We start from the raw sequence: 17,442 nt of genomic DNA on the forward strand, positions 1-17,442 counted from the left end.
CAGTCCCCCCACAAATGAGGAAACACAACTGCTGTAATCATTTTGTGGTGGATGAGCTTTATGGCTGCAGTTGTCAATCCTGAATTCTTTCTCACTTTGTGTGGAGTGGAACAAGGTCATGTTTTTCCTGAAACAGCCTGGGATGGCCTATCAAATAACTCTTTTGGCAACCGTTCATATATGTATATGTTACAGTTCTAATGCCTCTTTTGATAATAAATCATTTCACATCATCAATTATACACGGAGGGCCAATGATCTATATCCTCATTTAAGATAGGGTGTGTATATGTCAGTGTACCATAATTATAAAGTATCTAACCAGAAATAGAAAATAGGTAGAGTCTAAATGGTTGTGTAGGAACATGAGGTCCTACTAAAGGAAATGTCATGAAATATTTTAATCTTCTTAGAAGTGCTGCATATAGTTCAGGCAGATTTAGTTTTGGCATCATATCTGGAATCTTCCATTTCTGGTATAGTGGATTAGAATATTAAGTGTAATAGCCTGTGTCATTGCCACAATTTCCTTCCTGTTTTCTTTAGTGACAGGCTAGGGTTGCAAAATCAGGAATGTGCAGTAAAGTAGAAAAAATCTCATATAAATAATATTGAGTATGTGGCTGGAAGCAGTACAGTGTATATATATACTTCTTATAGTCTGGCAACCTTAACTTTGGCCTGTTTTCTGCTTGTTATTTATGGAGGGATTTAAAATGTCACTTGTGGTTTCTGGGGTTTTTTTGTTTTGTTTTGTTGGGTTTTGGTTTTCTCTGTTGTCTTTTTAGTTGTTGTTTCGTTTGTTGGGTTTTTTGTTTTGTTTTGCTTTGTTTAGTTTGGGGAGGTTTTTTTGGCTTTTCTTTGTTTGTTTCATTGTTTGGGGTTTTTTTTGTTAATCTTCAGAGCAGTTTTGAGCAGGTATTAGCAGCAGCTGATGGAATTTTAAAAAAATTCCTAAGAGACCTGATTCTCTTTGCTCAGCCTTTTTTGTGCTCATTTAGAAAGTGAGTACTGTTTTATACCCTCTCTGCAATCACTTTGTACTCTTTGGAAAGAGAACAGAACTTTGCCTCAGTTTCTACTTCTCTGGCTTTTTGTTGGAGCTTAATGGGGATTTGGGCAAGTTTGATTGCAGTTGATGTTCAGAATGTTCCATAAGGTCAGAGAGTAGCCAAAATAAAACAATTTAATTATGGAGAGAAGGAGTGCTAAGTGTCGGTTCACCAAAAATACCGGAAATTGTGTTACATCTTTACTGTTACCTTTACATGTCCTGTATGATTGTCTTGAAAAGGTTGAGTTGCAGGAGGGTTTGCAGTCATGGAAGGAGTAAATGACACAAAAGGTAGAAAACAGAGGGTTCAGTTGTTGCAATGAGTGACAGGTTTTAGGAGCTAGAATGAAAAGCAGCAATACAAGCCCACACTGAAGGTTCTCTAATGTCTTCTGAAAGTTATGAAGCTCTTTGAAAGGAGTGAGAAATATTTTTGCATTGTTCTGGATACTAAATGTCCAGACTTGTATCTTTGTATTGCTCAAGGATTACATGCTGCTTATGAAAGGTTGTGATACTGGCTTTTGTTTGATGGGAGGATTTAACTATCAGTGAAATAGAAAGAATCTTTTTAATATGTTAAGCCTTGTAAAAGTTGAAGATGTTTCCATTTAAAAAAATTAATTTATCTTCATTTAGGTAGTGTCACTACTCTCTGATTTTATGCAAAATTCAGTTATTTTAAGACGGCCTGCTTTGATGGGCATATCAATTCCAATTTGATTTTTTTTTTTTTAACAGGAGACTTTGAAAAATGATCAAAACTTCACTGCAAAATCTTGGATATTGTGTGAAGGGGTGGTGTGACAAAAATTTCTCAAACATCAGGTTGAAACTATTAGTATAAGTGATTTGGTAATAAAAATTCCTGATTTAACACAGCCTTAGAATCAAGGCCTTGCATTATCTTTGGGATACAGCTTTGCCTAGAAACCGTGAAAAATCAGGATGCCCTTCTGGTAGACACCACAGCTATAGGAAGGTCTGGCAATCCCTTCCCAGGCCAGTGTCCCAGCCAGGAATGGGAAGCTGAAGCCAGGCAACTGCTGTAGCCATTAGATTAGAGCTTTCTTGATTTATTCAGTTAAGAAGTTTTTGCACCTTGCGGTGCTGCTTGGCTTCTTGAAAGAAGGGGAGGAATGGGGGGAGCTTTGGGTTTCGTAGCTTTACTTATTCCCACACTTCTTGTAGCTCAGCATTCAGGAGGAGAAGTGGGACAGGAGACCACACGGTTTCCCTCTTCTTGTCTGTTTAGTTGTTTTGATTAAAAAGGACTTAGGAGGTCCTGTATTTATATTTGAGAGCACAACATCTCATTGATGTGATTGGTTGGTAAATAGTTTTCCAAATGAGCCACTGTACTCATAGGCATTTTTTGGTTGTTTCAATCTAGCTAGCCTTTGTACAAACTTAAAATTACTTACACAGATTACTGTATTTGTAACTCCTATGTCAACACGATAATTCTGCTTTGAGAGTGCTACTCTATGGCCCCAGTGCTGGAGCCTATCACAAACCCTCAACAGCAGAGCTTCCTTTTATCTGCCTTGCAGTATGCTATGGGGTCAGATCTCAAGCTTTAACACTCAGTGGTCCAGTGGTGAAAGACTGCAGAGATCTGAGAATTATTCTTGTTTCTGTCACTGATTTACACCATGAGCTTGAACAACATGCTTCACCTCCCTGAGCCAAGTACCCACCCCTTTTTTCCCTCTTCTCACAGTCTTGTTTATCAGATTAACACATCTAACCACGTGTTGGTATCGTGCCCAGAATCAATGAGCCTCAGTATCACCTGAGGTATGGCTGCAATAATATTGCTAATAGCTTTTATGTAAATGACCAAACTTAGACTAGCTTTGGGAGCAATGACTCCCTTTGCATAGGCATTTCAGAAGTTGCTGCTGTAGTGCAGCTATAGTCAGATGTATTTTTGTCATTTTATATAACTCTGGAAGTAAAGTGCTAGTTTATTAGAGAACTGTAGAGTGCATCCGAAGGGGCAGCAGTGCTCAAGACATTGACTGTACAGGAATTCCAATAGCAATGGTTAATAGCTAGGATTTAAAGAAGCCTCTAAGGCCAAACATTATATTTTCAATGTACAGTTTAACGATGTGTAATAGTTCAGTTTGACAAGTAATTATCTCACTTACTGTTGTGGTTTAACCCCAAACAAGTATTATCACACAACCACTCCCCACCGGCATCATGGGAGAGAGAATCAGAAGGGTAAAGGCTAGAAAACTCATGGGTTGAGATTAAGACAGTTAAATGGGGAAAGAAAAAGCTGTGCATGCAAGCAAAGCAAAACAAGAAATTAATTCACTGCTTCCCATGAACAAGCAGGTGTTCAGCCATCTCCAGGAGAGCAGAGCTCCATCACAAGTAAGGGTTGGGAAGGGTTTGGGAAGAAAAACACTATCACTCCAAACATCCCCCACTTCTTCCTTCTTTCCCCTCTTTATATACTGAACATGATTTCATGGTATGGAATATTCCATGTATCATGGATATTTCATGGGTCAGTTGGGGTTGGCTGTCCTGGCTGTGTCTCCTTCCAACTTCCCATCTACCCATCCTCGTCACTGTAGCAGTATGAAAAGCAGAAAAGGCCATAACCAAAATAAAAATAACAAAATATCAATAACAGAACCATTTCTATATTCTCAGTCCTGTGTTCAGCACAAATCCAGAACACAGCCTCATACTAGCCACTGCGAAGAAAATTAACTCTACCCCAAACCCAGCACACTTGCTGATGCAATGCATTTTCTGTACTGTTCTCAGTGTTGGAAATCAGCTGATGCGAATGTTTGGAGAACTCTTAGTCTTGTAGAACATTGAATTAAAGACAATGTTTAAAACTCACATACATTTTGTTTGGCAGCTGTGGAAAAAGGACCATATTTGTTTAGCACCAAAGAGTTTAATCTGAATTGAAGATAGACCCAGTAATTAAGCAGATGGTCTCTTCCCTTGTTGCACTTATGACACTTTTTATAGGTGTGAAAGTTTTTATACAGGAAAGATCCAGGCCTGAATTTTGTATTCCAAGATTTGCCAAAAATGGGTAGAAAAAAGGACCCTGTACAGAAATTCCTAAATTGTAGGCTGAAAAGGTGTTTCCCACTCCTCCATTTCACATGCGTTTCATCCATTGTTGCATTTGTTTTAAAAGAAGAAGATAACAGATTATAGAAACTGGTGTCTTTTTGCTTTAGCTCATACAGTATTTAATAGCTGGACTTTGTCCTTTTCTAGAGTCAATGTGCTCTTCTGCAATAATCCTGCTAGAGGAACTGCACATCTCTTTCAGCAGTGTTAATCTTTTATGTTTGACTCAACACTGTATTTATATTCCTTAGTTTTTATGACCATAAATGCCCTTGCATTTAGTATTTCTTTATCTCTATGCATACCCGTATGTATAGAATATAAGAATACCATAAAATTACAGTATAATTATAATATACAATTACAGTGTTTGTATAGTGCTGTAGAAAGGTCCAAAATTATTACCTAGCACTACAAAAATGACAAATATTATATTTTTTCTCATCGCTCATTGTTTTAGAACACAACATGGTCCTTAATTCTTAAGTGAGAAGAATGGAAGTAAGGGCAAAATTAGCTTTCTGCAAAGTGAATTCATCTGAAATGAGAGTGGAAGTGCACTTTACTAACTGATTAATCTCTAACTGTTGTAGTTTACACATGACAAATATCAGTTATGAACTGCTAAAAAGGCACTGAAAAAGACAGGGAGATTTAGACTTCACAGGAAAGAAAATTAGGAATAATGACAACTGAACTATTATAAAACAACTATTGTTGAAATCAAAATCAGGTTAACAGAGCCTGAAAAAACCAGCATTTTTGTTACGGTGTAAAATAGTGATTAATGTAAGGAGTCATATTTACTTAGAGGCTGAGAAGGGACACAGTTGGTCACAAAAGTAAATGCTGAAGAAAACATTTGCGCACAGTTCTTCTCCCTTAATTCCTTGACACAATGTGAAGCATATCAGTACTTAGTGAAATAACCCAAATCTGGTTTCTTTCCTTGTAAGTGTAATGAATGGTGTTCATTACAAGAATTGTTTTTAATGGCCCCCCTCTGGAAGAGCTGGAGTGTTTCTCTCACATCCTTGATGTTTCTAATAAATAAATGCATGTCTGGTGGGTGGGACAAGAAGATTAAGTCTGGTGAGAAACTGCAATAACTATATTGAAGAAGAAGTTTTATACCTGGGGGCTCAGTTTTGTACTGAGATAAATAGGCAAAAGTCTCATTGGCTGTGAAGGGCATGTGTCTGAGTATGAGAGGTCAGAACTAACCGTGTCATTTGCAAGTGAGAGTGTTGCACTGCTCCCTCTAAAGCTATTTGAAGAGTAAACTATTTACTAATGATTGGGAATAGATGTTAATAAAATTTTAATAGAGTTTGAGAGTGTTACAAGTGAAGACCGTAATGGAAATATGAGTTTTCTGCGGGGAAAGAAACTGCTGGTGAGTAAACTTACTGTTTAGTAGTCTGAAACACTTGAAAATTACTTCAAGTGACTGTATGTGTTAGCAGTACCTTACATTGCAGTACCCTACATTTTCTGTATGAAGAAAAGAGATCTCCTTTAAGATACTTGTGAAAAGCAGCTGCTTTTTTCACATTTTAAATAGACAAACTGGATGCTTGATAACAATGTACTGGAGAAGTAACCTGCAACTGTAGTAATAGGGTTTTTTGTAATGAGCTATATTTATTTCCTACTGATAGTTTTTTGGATAGCAGTCTTCTACAAAACTTTAAAGCTTGTAACATGAGGCATTTGAAATTCTTCAAAAAATTTTTTTATTAATCTATAAATGTGGATTAATTATTTTTAAAAATATATCTCTTGTCCAGATTCCTTATAATATTATTACTAAGAGTGATTGCTTTTCCCTTGTTCCTTTCTGTTCTTCCTGGCTTTAACGTGCTTCCACCTGTGCATTTTTATTGTGTAATATGCAATTAGTGCTTACTGAGCATAAGTTTGGAGAAGGATTGAATTTAGTGGAAGGTCACAGCAGAAACCCCATGTTCTTGCTGTTGTCAACAGATATCTAAAAATAAAAATCTTAATTGGCAACCTATTTTTCCATATGCTGTGAATTTTTAAAATTATTTTTGTTTTCTCATCTACACCAAGCCTATGGTATCAAGACTGTCTTCATTATCCTCAAAAGGTCTGTTTTGTTTCTGCCTCTTTGTGCACAGGAAGGAATTCATAGTAGAGACAGAGATGAAGATGCCAGGAGCCACTGCTGTGCAGATTATGCACCAAATACTGCTTCACCGGTGTCTTTCTCTGGTGGAGTATGCAAGGCAAGAAACCTTGAACCAAGTGAAGTGAAAATAAGATCTGATGTGCTCTGAGAGCTAGAGCTTTAGCTGTTGTTTTCTCTCAACCAGAGCCTCTCTCTGTCCTAGCCCACAAAAATATGAAGTGTGGCTGTGGACCAGTGCAGATGGCTTTGAAAGGGTTTGCAGTCCAAAACCTAACTGGTGATAGGGATTGACTGAGTCTGATGAGAGAAGACAAGGAATCAAGGAATTCGTGAGTGGAGCAGGAGTGGTGTGTCACTTGGCTCCTGAGGAGCCCAAACGCTGCTGGGGTTGGGGTTGGCAGCTGAGAATGGGCGTAAAACAACACGCTGAAGGAGAGACTTGAAGATTCACAGCAGAGTGGTGGAGGTTTTGTGTGAATATTTCTTGTCAGGATCCTTTGGTCATTCATGTCCTTCTGTCTCTGAGGGCTCTCATGACAAGAAGTGGCGTTACTGCCCGCCTACAGCTGAGAGTTCCTGTATTGGTTCGTTAATGGCGGATGGAAAGGTCAGGCTGGGAGGAGCCTGACAAGAGAAGCCTCTTACCTTTGGTGGAGTAGAGCAGACCTGTGACCCTGTGACCAGAGACTGAAGGGCAGGGCGCTGTCTCTGAGAGTTAATGCAGTGTTTGTGATGTACAGCAAATGCTGGTAGGACCCTGAAAATGGTCTTGAGTGCTCTTTGTGAGTGTCAGCTGTGAATTTTGGGACACAGGCTTCTTTTCTCAGAAACAGGACTTAGTCTGGGGAAGGTGACAAGCTAGCTTTTAAAGAGGGATCAGAGGAGCTCTGCCCTCTCAGCAAGGCGCAGAGCCCACGACATGCTGCGGTGTATCCCAGCTCAGCCTGCCAGAATCCCCCAAATTGCATGCTTTTAACTTATCCACTCTGTTAGTTTTATTTTTTGCATTGTGTGCTATGATAGTTAAATTTCAGCTGAGGTGGGTCAGTGAGAGCAGGTTGTTCCAAAGGTCACGCAAGAGTTGCCTTGCAGCTCCAGAGGGTTAAACTAAGTGACAATAAACTGAAATCTCACCTCCCTTAGGCAGCAGTTCAAGTGTCCAGAGTCTGTGAGAGAGACCCAGTCTGCTCTGAGCACCTCCAGCTGAAGAAGGTAGGAGGCCTGGGCAAGGGCTGGGAAGTCTGACCTGCTTTGGCCACACTCAGCGCTCGTGTTGCCTGGTGGGGACGCTTCTGCTGTGTCTCCATGAACATCTTTCTGCACTGATTAGTGTTGGATTCACGAGCAGCACATGTCATGCGTGGTACACACCTGTCAGGAGAGGTTAAAGAACTGAGGTAGAGATATTGTATTTATTGGGTAACATGTACTACTATCATGGTGGTGTTATTGCCATTAATGCAGAAGCTAAACACTCCTTTATGTTTTTTTTTTCCACTGGGCTTTCAAGTAAAGGCAGGTTAAGGAATGGTGTTAAGGCGCATATTATCTTGGTAATTAATTGTCATTTATTAACTTGCACTTGGAGCAAAGAGGCAGGGCAGGTGGAAACTCAGTGTCCTTCCATAAGGCTTTTTACCTTTAAAAGCAAAGTCCATATGGTCAGGATTTCTTATCAGAGAATCGAGCATGTGTGGTGTGAAAGGATTTGTGACTTGGAGACACAAGGGGCTTATCTTCAGAGAGAAAGGCTTGGCTTTTTTTACTTAGGAGCAGCTAACAAGCGTCAGTTGTCCTGAGATAAAATGCAAGGACGAGAGACTTTTGTTTTAATACTATATGAACTCGCCAAGTCAGCCAAATGGGATGGTAGGACTTAATTTACTGCGGTTACACTCTGATAAATCCACAATGCTTGATCTTTGATATGTTTTTCTCTTGGAATAAGTGATACTTATTATTAAAACCCAAACCATGCCTTCTTTTTTAGAATATGGAGATAAATTCAGACATAAAAGACTCTGAGGCTCTTCCTGAAATACTAAGAGCTTACTATCTTTTAATACAAGGAAGAATTTAATACAAGGAAGAACCAGTTACAATAGTAGAGTAACTTAGTTTAGAAAAAGATCACTGGAGATCATCATGTTCAATCTGACCTCTACTATAAGTAGAACCAACTTCAGACTTAAATCAAGTTGCTACTCATGTAATGCACTGATACGTTGGATCAGTTTGTGGCTTTTGATTTGGTATACTTGACTGTAAGGATGACCTGTAATTTCAGTGATATCATTAAAACCTTTGCCCTTTTTAAGATGAATTCCCTACTAGGTCAGTGGTCATTTTTGCCAGTGACTTAATGCGGTCAAGATGAGACCTGGAGGTATCAGCTTATTGGTTTCTTTTTTTCTAGTTGCAGCTACACTTAAGATGCAAGATTCCTTTTGGAAGCCTTAGCAATATACATTTGTGGAGTGAATCAGAAACTAGTAACACCAAACTATAAAAATGGTAAAGTTCCAGTCAAAGAGGCAGCCAGATGGAAACAAATAGTTTCTGTGGCCCTTATTAAACATTTGGACTTGCCAGTTTACTTGAGAAACTGTAATTGCAGTAATTCTACATTGTCCTTTCTCAGCTGTAATTAAGGTCATAGATACCAGAGTAAATATTAATAAAAAATAAAGGCAGAATAACAAAGGAAAACAGTAATTGTACTGTTAAGCTATAAGATTTTACTGAGGCAGAAAAACACTTTTCAAAAATTTTTTAAGCAGTGATAGGAAGATATGTACCATAAGGCTTGTGGAACTGACTGTTGTGAGTTGAATTAAAGGTTTGGTAACCAGGATTACTAGACCTTGGATTCATTATTTCCTTTTTAAGACTGACTGCTCTGTCATTCTGGATTGGAAGATACATGTAGCAGAAATATTAAATTAAAAATATATTCCAGATATTAAAAGTAATTGTTGATATCTTGGTTTGCTTGTTGATAGTGGTTTGCTTTGATACTTTCACACAATTCATCATCAGTTGCCTTCACAGATGTTAATATATCTTGTATCTTAAGATGCTAACCAAGAATTGCTTTGGGGTTTGTTTATAGCCGTCGATCTGGCCAGTATACAATGAACCATGACCATTCCAAGAAGATCCCCGATGGAGCATCGTTTGACCGCTCGGGATCCCAGGACTCCTTGGATGAACTATCTATGGAGGACTACTGGAAAGAACTTGAAAACATCCATGAAACCAGAGGAAATAACCATGAGGAAGGAGTAGCACTTGTAGTGAAAGAGCCAGATGGTAACGAAATCCATTCCTGTGAATGATCATCAGTTTGCTGATTTAGGAATTTCTCTTCAAGTCTTATTTCAAGAGATGGCACCCACTAAACACAAATCATAAAAAAGAGGTCACCTTCCTGAATATCCACTTTGAAAACTCTGTTGCCTCTGATGCATATCACCAGAAACAGGCAGTGCTCTGAAAGAGTTTTTTTGGACATAAGTAAAAGGATGATTTTCCTTTGAATGGTATTTGCAGAATATCAGAAAGGTGCCTGTTCTTGCGAATCACAACAATTGAAGCTTTATTTGCAGTTTACTGTTAAACTAACTCACTCTTTCACTCTTTGTGTATGTTGTTCGTTATTGTAGCTATTGTGGATAGAAACCCCAGGCTTTAGAAGACAAGCCAATGATTAACCAGTTTAAGTTTAGTGAGTAACTTTCTACGCTTGTAACTGTTGTGGTTGTTCAGTTGTATTATTTTGTTTCTCAGAAGCATCAATTATGGGCCACTCCTTAGGTCATGATCTTAGAGGTTGGGCAGTTTCTTTTTTCTTTTTTTTTTTGTCTCTGACAAAAGAGGAGTAATGTCCTTAATTCCAGTCTTCTCTCAAAAATTACTTTTTAACAGAGCAGTATCTGTCTCTCTCCCATTCTTACAAGAGACTTACAGTCTCAGTAAATTAAAATGGTGAATTTTGCATTTTGATATGGCCTCCACATGAGTGAGAAGAATGTGCTCCGTGAGCTTTCAAAGGGATTTGCACTTCTACCTCCTTAAGCATTTTGAAATGGCGCTGCTATTTACAAGTACTCTGAAGAGTGTAACAACGTGGCCCCTGGAGAAAGCAGCAAGGCTCCCAGCCCTTGTGCCCAGGGAGCAGGGCACCTGACAGAGCTGGGAGGCTTTCTCCAGAGAAGCAGAGCCCATTGTTCTGCAGTGCATGAGCCTCTTCTATTACCCCAGCTCACTGGTGTGGCTGTGCCTTTAGGCTCTACACCCCATTTCCTTTTTTTTTTTTTTTAACATAGCCTTCTTCCCCTTAGTTACTGCAGCTGACTCTGGCACGAAGCCCAGGTGAGTCAGCACAGTTGAGTTATAAGCTCAAGCATATGTTGCTATGCCCTGCACCTTGCCTAATGTGCAGCACCTTGCTTGGATACAAGTACTCCTTGAATGTGTGGGATGCTGCACCTGGATGCTGGGCCTGCCAAGGTGGGGGGTGTGTGCTTGAAACACGGCCATGCAAAGGCAAGGCAGGGGACAGATGAGATATACCTTGCTCGCACCTGCTCTGAAGAATGGGTGTAGCCCTTCTTTCCAGCCCTGTTAAAATCTGAGTTTTGTCAGAGGTTCAGGATTTGGTTGCCCAGCCATAGCAAAATCCATACTTAAAATCTGTTGTCTGTTTTCTGAATGCTGTTAATATTCAGGTGCCCACTTGAATGTGCACTGGGCACAGTGGGAAACTGCAGTCAGTGGTGAAGTAGACATGCCAGATTTGGAGTATTTTTAGATATCTGATAAATGGAAATGTTGCTTGAACATTTGAGAGGGTTGCTGGCATTCAACACAACCTCAGCTGCTACAGACAGAACTTAGGGTTTTAAAGAAAATATCATTAGAGAGATATGGGTTTCAGAATCAGAAGTTTTGCCATCAGTAACAGTATTCAATAGCTTTCTCATCTTTCTTGTGCAGTGATCTGTCAATAAAGGATACCTTATCAGCTATAAGACTAAAGCAAAAATTGTTTTGTGGGCTGTCAGCAGGCTGGAGACCATGTCATAAGAATTGATGAAAAAATAGCATTAAGGTGACTCCTGTAGCCTAGTTTGTCCTTCATTAAATTGAGCTAGTGGAGGGCTGTAGGATTAATGTGTCAAGAAAAGTGGGCAGAACCATGTCAGTAAGGGAGCAAAAAAGATTGAATATTGAACTGAAAATCAATGAGGCAGTGATGATCAGAGTCTTTCAGACTTCCCCATACAAATTTATATCTAGGTACATTTATAAAATGGTATATGATTTAATAGAAATGCTGTAGATTATTATGAAGATTGCCACATAGCAATCTGTATTGGATTAACTATTTTAAAAGCTTTGATATCATGTATTAAATCTTTTGAAGCTCTTCAGAAACAATAGCTTTTTTCCAAGTCATGATAGTATTTCCCTGGGATTGTATTAACTCTATCATGTCATTAACATCCAGTGTGCTTGGCAGTACTCGAAAGCCAATTTTTTTGCCTTTTTCCCTTTGACTTGCTCAGAGGGAGAACTAGAAGAAGAATGGCTGAAGGAGGCAGGTCTGTCAAATCTGTTTGGAGACAGCTCTGGTGACTCCCAGGAAAGCATGGTGTTTCTATCCACACTGACCCGAACCCAGAGAGCAGCAGTGGAAAAGCGAGTAGAGACTGTCACACAAACACTGAGGAAAAAAAACAAACAGCACCAGATTCCTGATGTCAGAGATATCTTCAGGCTACAAAATGACTCAAAGGGAAAAGTAAGTTCCTGTCTGTTGTTTTGTTTGATTCTGGCAGAGAGAAGAGGAACAGGCAGGGGTGGGAGGAGAGGAGAATGACACACAAAAGGGATATTTCCAGAAGATTTTTCGCTGATTTCCAAGGGAATTTTTGACTAAATTTACAGGAATGGTGTTCTTCCAGAGTTGACATTGCATTAAGTGATTTTAGTAAGTAGAAAGAAGTATGTATATTGGCCTCGTGTTGCTTAAAGGTGATGAATAAAACAACCAGTCCATGGTCAAGACATTAATCTGAATTAACGTTCATGTAGATGCAAAACTCATGACAACAATCACCCAAAGAGCTACCAAAAGCCCACTGTTACTTTTGGGTGGTGGTAGCTCTTACTTAGGGGTGCTCGTTTCCTGTTTTTTTTTGTGGGTGTGTTTTTTTGTTTGTTTGTTTGTTTTTTTAAAAATAAAGAAAAAAAGAGACATCAACCTAACCTCCTCAGTTTTGGCTAGGTCTTTATGCTTATCACCTGAGGGCTTAAACCCCGTACTAACTTGCAGGGCCTTTGTGTGTTGTTAAACTGTGTATGGGAAGTTGCTCTGAAAGGTCCCAGTCTCCTCTCGTGGAATGTTGAACAGAGTTCCTCTCCCATATGTAGGAAAGGGAAAGGAGAGAAATGGAGAATTCCTTTTCTGTGGAGAAGGGTATAAGTCCTGTCTGCTCCCACAGAGCACTGAGATCTTCATCCTGATGGATATGCATGGCAAGTTTACCTGACCTCAGCTCTGTCCCTTGTTGTCACTGCTGACGGTGCCATTCAGTGCAGTGGTAGTGGTGGTGGAAAGCACGGGGAATTTTGAGGAGATTTAACTTCCTCTTTCCCTCAACAACATCTTCTCCTTCATCAGCTCCTTTCAAACTCAGTCGCAGTGAAATGTAGTGGGGGGAGTTTGTAAGCTCAAATGTGTGTTCCAGAGGCACAGCTTCGCTTTCATTCTTTTGCCATGCTTGTGATTACAGAAGGGATATTAACTCCATAAAAGCTTTCCAGGATCTGATTTGTAATTACACGATCTAATAGCAGAGCAATTTAGGTAAAATATCATATAGCTTTAGGCAGTATAATTTCTCTTTCAAGGATGTTATTTCAGTAAAGCACAATAAATACTCATGTTCCTGTATTTAAGCTACACACTGTAATGTTTGAAAATCCTACGTCACAGTGTTCAGTAGACTTCTGTGTCTCTTAAACTTCATGTTTTGATATTGAAGACATCAGTGAGAAGTAATGCAAACAGACAAATGATTATAGCCATATAAGAAGCATAACACAGAAGGTTAAAAAATTTCTTAAATTCAGAAATAATGGAAAAAAAATCCTTCTAAACCTGTTTCCTTAACAGAAATAAAGTAAAACAAGTGTAGGTCCTCAAACCTGTGCTGCATTCCTTTCTCCAACGCAAGATAATTACTCAGAAATCGTTGCTTGTGGTTATTCATCTAAACTGTCACAGAAAGTGAAGTAGCTTTTACAACCTCCCTAGGTAACTTGCCTCCCTACTTTGTTACTTTTCCATCGTTAGAAAGCTTTTTATGTAACAAAAGAGGACTGAAGCCATCTGCAGCTGTATGAAGTCATTCCAGTTTAACAATAGCCTCCAAAAATCCTGTAACCTCCCTTCATCTGGAGGAAAGCAGGAGGAAAGGTAAAACAATAGTGTTGATGTTTTGCATCAACACAACAACTGTGTTGATGTCTCTCCTAAATTTCCTGCCATATTCCCAAAGAGAAGCCAGGCTTTTGGTACCTTGACAGCTTCCCAGTCTACTTCTGCTGCTTTATGAAACAGCAATAATTTTTGGGGCAGGAGCGCTATCTTTTTCCTCCTCTCAGAATCCCCAGTTAAAGAAAAAAAAAAAGAAAAAAAGAAGTGAATATACAGATCATGCCGGCAGAAGAAATCTTTAAAACTTGAATTTTTTTTCTCAGTAAGTATGGAGTTATAAATTGCTTGAGTAAAATACAATTAGAAATCTAGAGTGCTAAACATTCATTGTTAATTTGAGTTGCCAAAAACACAGTAAAAATAATGCAGGGGTAAAAATGTGTATGGGTATATGTATACCCATATATATGGGCATAGATTTTCTACATGTTCTGAAATATTTTTGCCTATAGTAGGAGTCATCCAGTTCATGGAATCTGACACATCTTGAGACTGGCAAGGTCTGCATTTTAGAAAGAAGAGGATGGTTCAAATCCTTTACCGTTTTTAAGTCTCTTCGCAGTGTCCTGGCTTTGCTGTTGAAAATCAAAGCTGAAAGCACAGATAATAATGTCAGGCTGCCCTGCAAAAGGGATGAGATTGCTCTGTAGGGGAGGTGACTAAGATTTTGCAAGAGAAAGGAATTTGGAATCAGTCAGTGAAGTCAAAATGTTAAGTCAGTCAAAATGTCTCCTCTGGATTCCCTTTCTATATCCTTTCCGGTGCAAACTATGGCTTCAGGTCAAAGACTGCATTTTCTTATTCTTTGTCTGGAAAATTAAGTCTTTCACCCACTTAGCCTTCTAGGAAGGGGATAAATTGACTTAACTACTTCTGTTTTAATTACCTAGATTTCAGATCCCCTTGGACTTTGGCAGAGGGTTTTCTGTTGAAACACTTTCTGCATACTCCTGTATTGCAGGAGGGTGTGGTTTAATCCCGCACAAGGTCAAAGGAGTTTCTACAAGCATACATTTGGTTTTTATAGGCATGCATATTTATTGTTCCTTTCTTAGGTCTGTGATGGAAGTGAACCCTCAACTGTGAGAACAAGTGAAAACAAAAATGAAACACATGACGGAACAAAAGGTAATGCCAAATGACTTTATTTTTTTTCCTTTTTTTTTTTTTGTAGGCATTCAACTACACAAGCTACTACATGGGTCCATATTTCAATTAACTTTTCAGCAAACTAAAATTAAATTCTAATGAGGAACCTGTTCTGAACTGCATTGTTGGGGTGTAAAATTTTAAGCGTGGCTGTAGATAGTATCCTTTGAGCCATATGAGAAACCTGGTTTATTACCAGGGATCATCTTATAATTGAGCTATCTGAGAGAAGTCTCCTCTCACAGTTTATGCTTAAATCATTCCTGATCCTTAATTTCTCTCTTCTGGTCTATCTCTGGTATACTGTACGTAAGCTCATCTGTGCATACGAGACAATAAACCTAAATGGACTATAAACATGAAAAAACAGTGAGAACTGGCTATATATCTGCAGTTCAAATTAAAAGAAAATTTTGGGATAGAAGAAAAATGGTTGCTTACCTTCTTAAGGAAATTGGAAAGGAAATAACCATTCCCTGTGTGTAGGACTGGATTGTGTTCAATGGCGTGTAGATCACGCAAGAAGGGTGCAGTACCCATGGAAGACCCCTTCATCTCACTGCCAGGATAAAGCATCACAGAAGGCCTTAGCTGATTCTGTAGTTTCTGTTTTGAGAGTGTGAATTTTGATGAAAGACTTTGATAGAGCTTTCTGCTGCTCTTCAGATCCAGTAATGAAAAGGTGGCTGTCCTGCATCATCTTAGGTTTCTTCAAAATAGAGGTTGCACTATGTCTGTTATACCAACATACTTACCACTGTAAGGATCAGGACATTTACTGGCAGCCATTTAAACTTTAAGATACTGCATTGTTATTCTGCTTTGTTTATATGTTGGGGTTTTCTGTTCTGGGGGGCTGGATAGCACATAGGTTTTAGACTGAACCCTATAGCCAGTTAGAGCAGGCAGATCAAGTTCCCTACTGCAAGTTAGTTATCTGTAATTAAGCCACCAAATAAAATTCTGTTCCAGATCTAGAATACTGATCATTAGTATTTTGGAAAAATTTTTACTTTAGGATTAGACTCGGGAAAACAGCAATGGACAATACAGGATATGCATGGAAGTTGAAGTGGGAGAGATTAATATAAACCAGTCCTGAATAGCACCAATACTGTGTGTTTTCAGAAGTGTGTATTTCCTTCCTTCCTTCTCAGCAAACCTCACTTCAGTCAGAATAGTAAAAAATTGGGAGGACTGCCAGACAGCTGGTTCAGCACAAGGGAAGGAAGATGCCTGGTGCTTGTGTCAATAAACTTCACTGCAGGATTCAGAGCTGGAAAATTACCAAGCAATTATTACAGAGTTTTTATCACATCTGGTTCTTTTTTTCCCAGTGGCCCTGATGAACCCTTCAGAAATGGGAAGTTCTGAAAGGCAAATCCCATATGCTAGCTCTTCTCAGCACAGATTGTGATGCGGATGGCAAATGCAGCCTGCTTACATCCTGATACACTTCTGCATTTGTCAACATGCTGAAATGGGCTCTGCTCCCAGGATTGGAGCAGAAAGGAAAAATCAGTTCAATTTGCAGTCAAACCATGGAAGTTTGGTGGTGTTAAAAGCACTGCACCTGTTTCAGTGCTGTGCTGTGATCTTTCCTCCAGAATGATGAGCAAATCAGTGTTATACAAACAGTGAATGAATTTAAGGCAAAAGCTAAGCAGTGCCTGATATTTCAGAGGTACTAAATATTTGTGAAATCCAAATCCAAAGATGTTATTTTAGAATGGAAAACCTCTTTGACAGAGAAGTAGTCCTAGTTTTACCTAAAAAAACGTGAACATCATCTCAGACATTATTAAAAAAGCTTAAATTGAGATGTCTTAAAACTGCTATGGCAAACAATCTTTCTGGCCATACTCCAAAGGTGATGACTGTTCCTAATTTGATATTTGAGTGCTGCATTCCCAAGTGCTTCTGCCAAACTGACGATGTTAGTTGTTTGCCTGTAGAGCATACTTGAGCTGTGTGAACCTGTGTTCACTTCTCCTTTCTTACCAAACTGACACATCTTGTTTCTTGACCAAATAGTGTATGCAAACTCATAGAATAATACAAAACCGTTACATTTTTATTCTTTTCTGCCAAATCCTGCTCAAACAGAACAGTTTAATGAGCTCCTTAGATTTTTTTTTTTTTTTTTGGTAGCTGGATATCTGAGTTTTTTTGGAAGGATGCTCACTTACGGGCTTTAAGTACCTTTGTTTCGTATAGGTATGGAGTATGTCTACAGGAAACAAAAAGAAAATTCAGAATCATGTGTTAAGCTCTTAAAAGACATTATCAATTTAACAATCCATGACACTCACTAAAGGCCTGCAAAGCTAGCAATATGTTCAACAGATACAAAAGAAAAATGACTGTGTTGGTTGAGACCTCTCAAGAAATAAAAAAGAAAGAATAAAACAGATAAAAAGTCAAATATTCATTATCTTAAATAGGGTAGCAGCAAAAATC

General features: G+C 38.8%; 1 protein-coding gene across 4 annotated transcripts in view; it reads left to right on the forward strand.

Moving 5' to 3' along the window:
• The window catches only part of ARHGAP18 (Rho GTPase activating protein 18), a 94,446-nt gene that overhangs the window by 46,927 nt on the left and 30,077 nt on the right, over positions 1–17,442 (forward strand). For 2 of the 4 annotated variants that reach the window (XM_032683234.1, XM_032683233.1), the window contains exons 2-4: positions 9,439–9,638; positions 11,897–12,132; positions 14,889–14,961. In XM_032683234.1, the coding sequence (XP_032539125.1) occupies positions 9,439–9,638; positions 11,897–12,132; positions 14,889–14,961 (509 nt within the window). Of the gene's footprint in view, positions 1–7,979; positions 8,077–9,438; positions 9,639–9,991; positions 10,054–11,896; positions 12,133–14,888; positions 14,962–17,442 lie in introns of those variants that run through there. The other 2 variants (XM_032683232.1, XM_032683235.1) reach the window with 2 other exon arrangements.

This window comes from Chiroxiphia lanceolata, chromosome 3 (genome assembly GCF_009829145.1).
Source record: "Chiroxiphia lanceolata isolate bChiLan1 chromosome 3, bChiLan1.pri, whole genome shotgun sequence".
NCBI classification, from domain to species: Eukaryota; Metazoa; Chordata; class Aves; order Passeriformes; family Pipridae; genus Chiroxiphia; species Chiroxiphia lanceolata.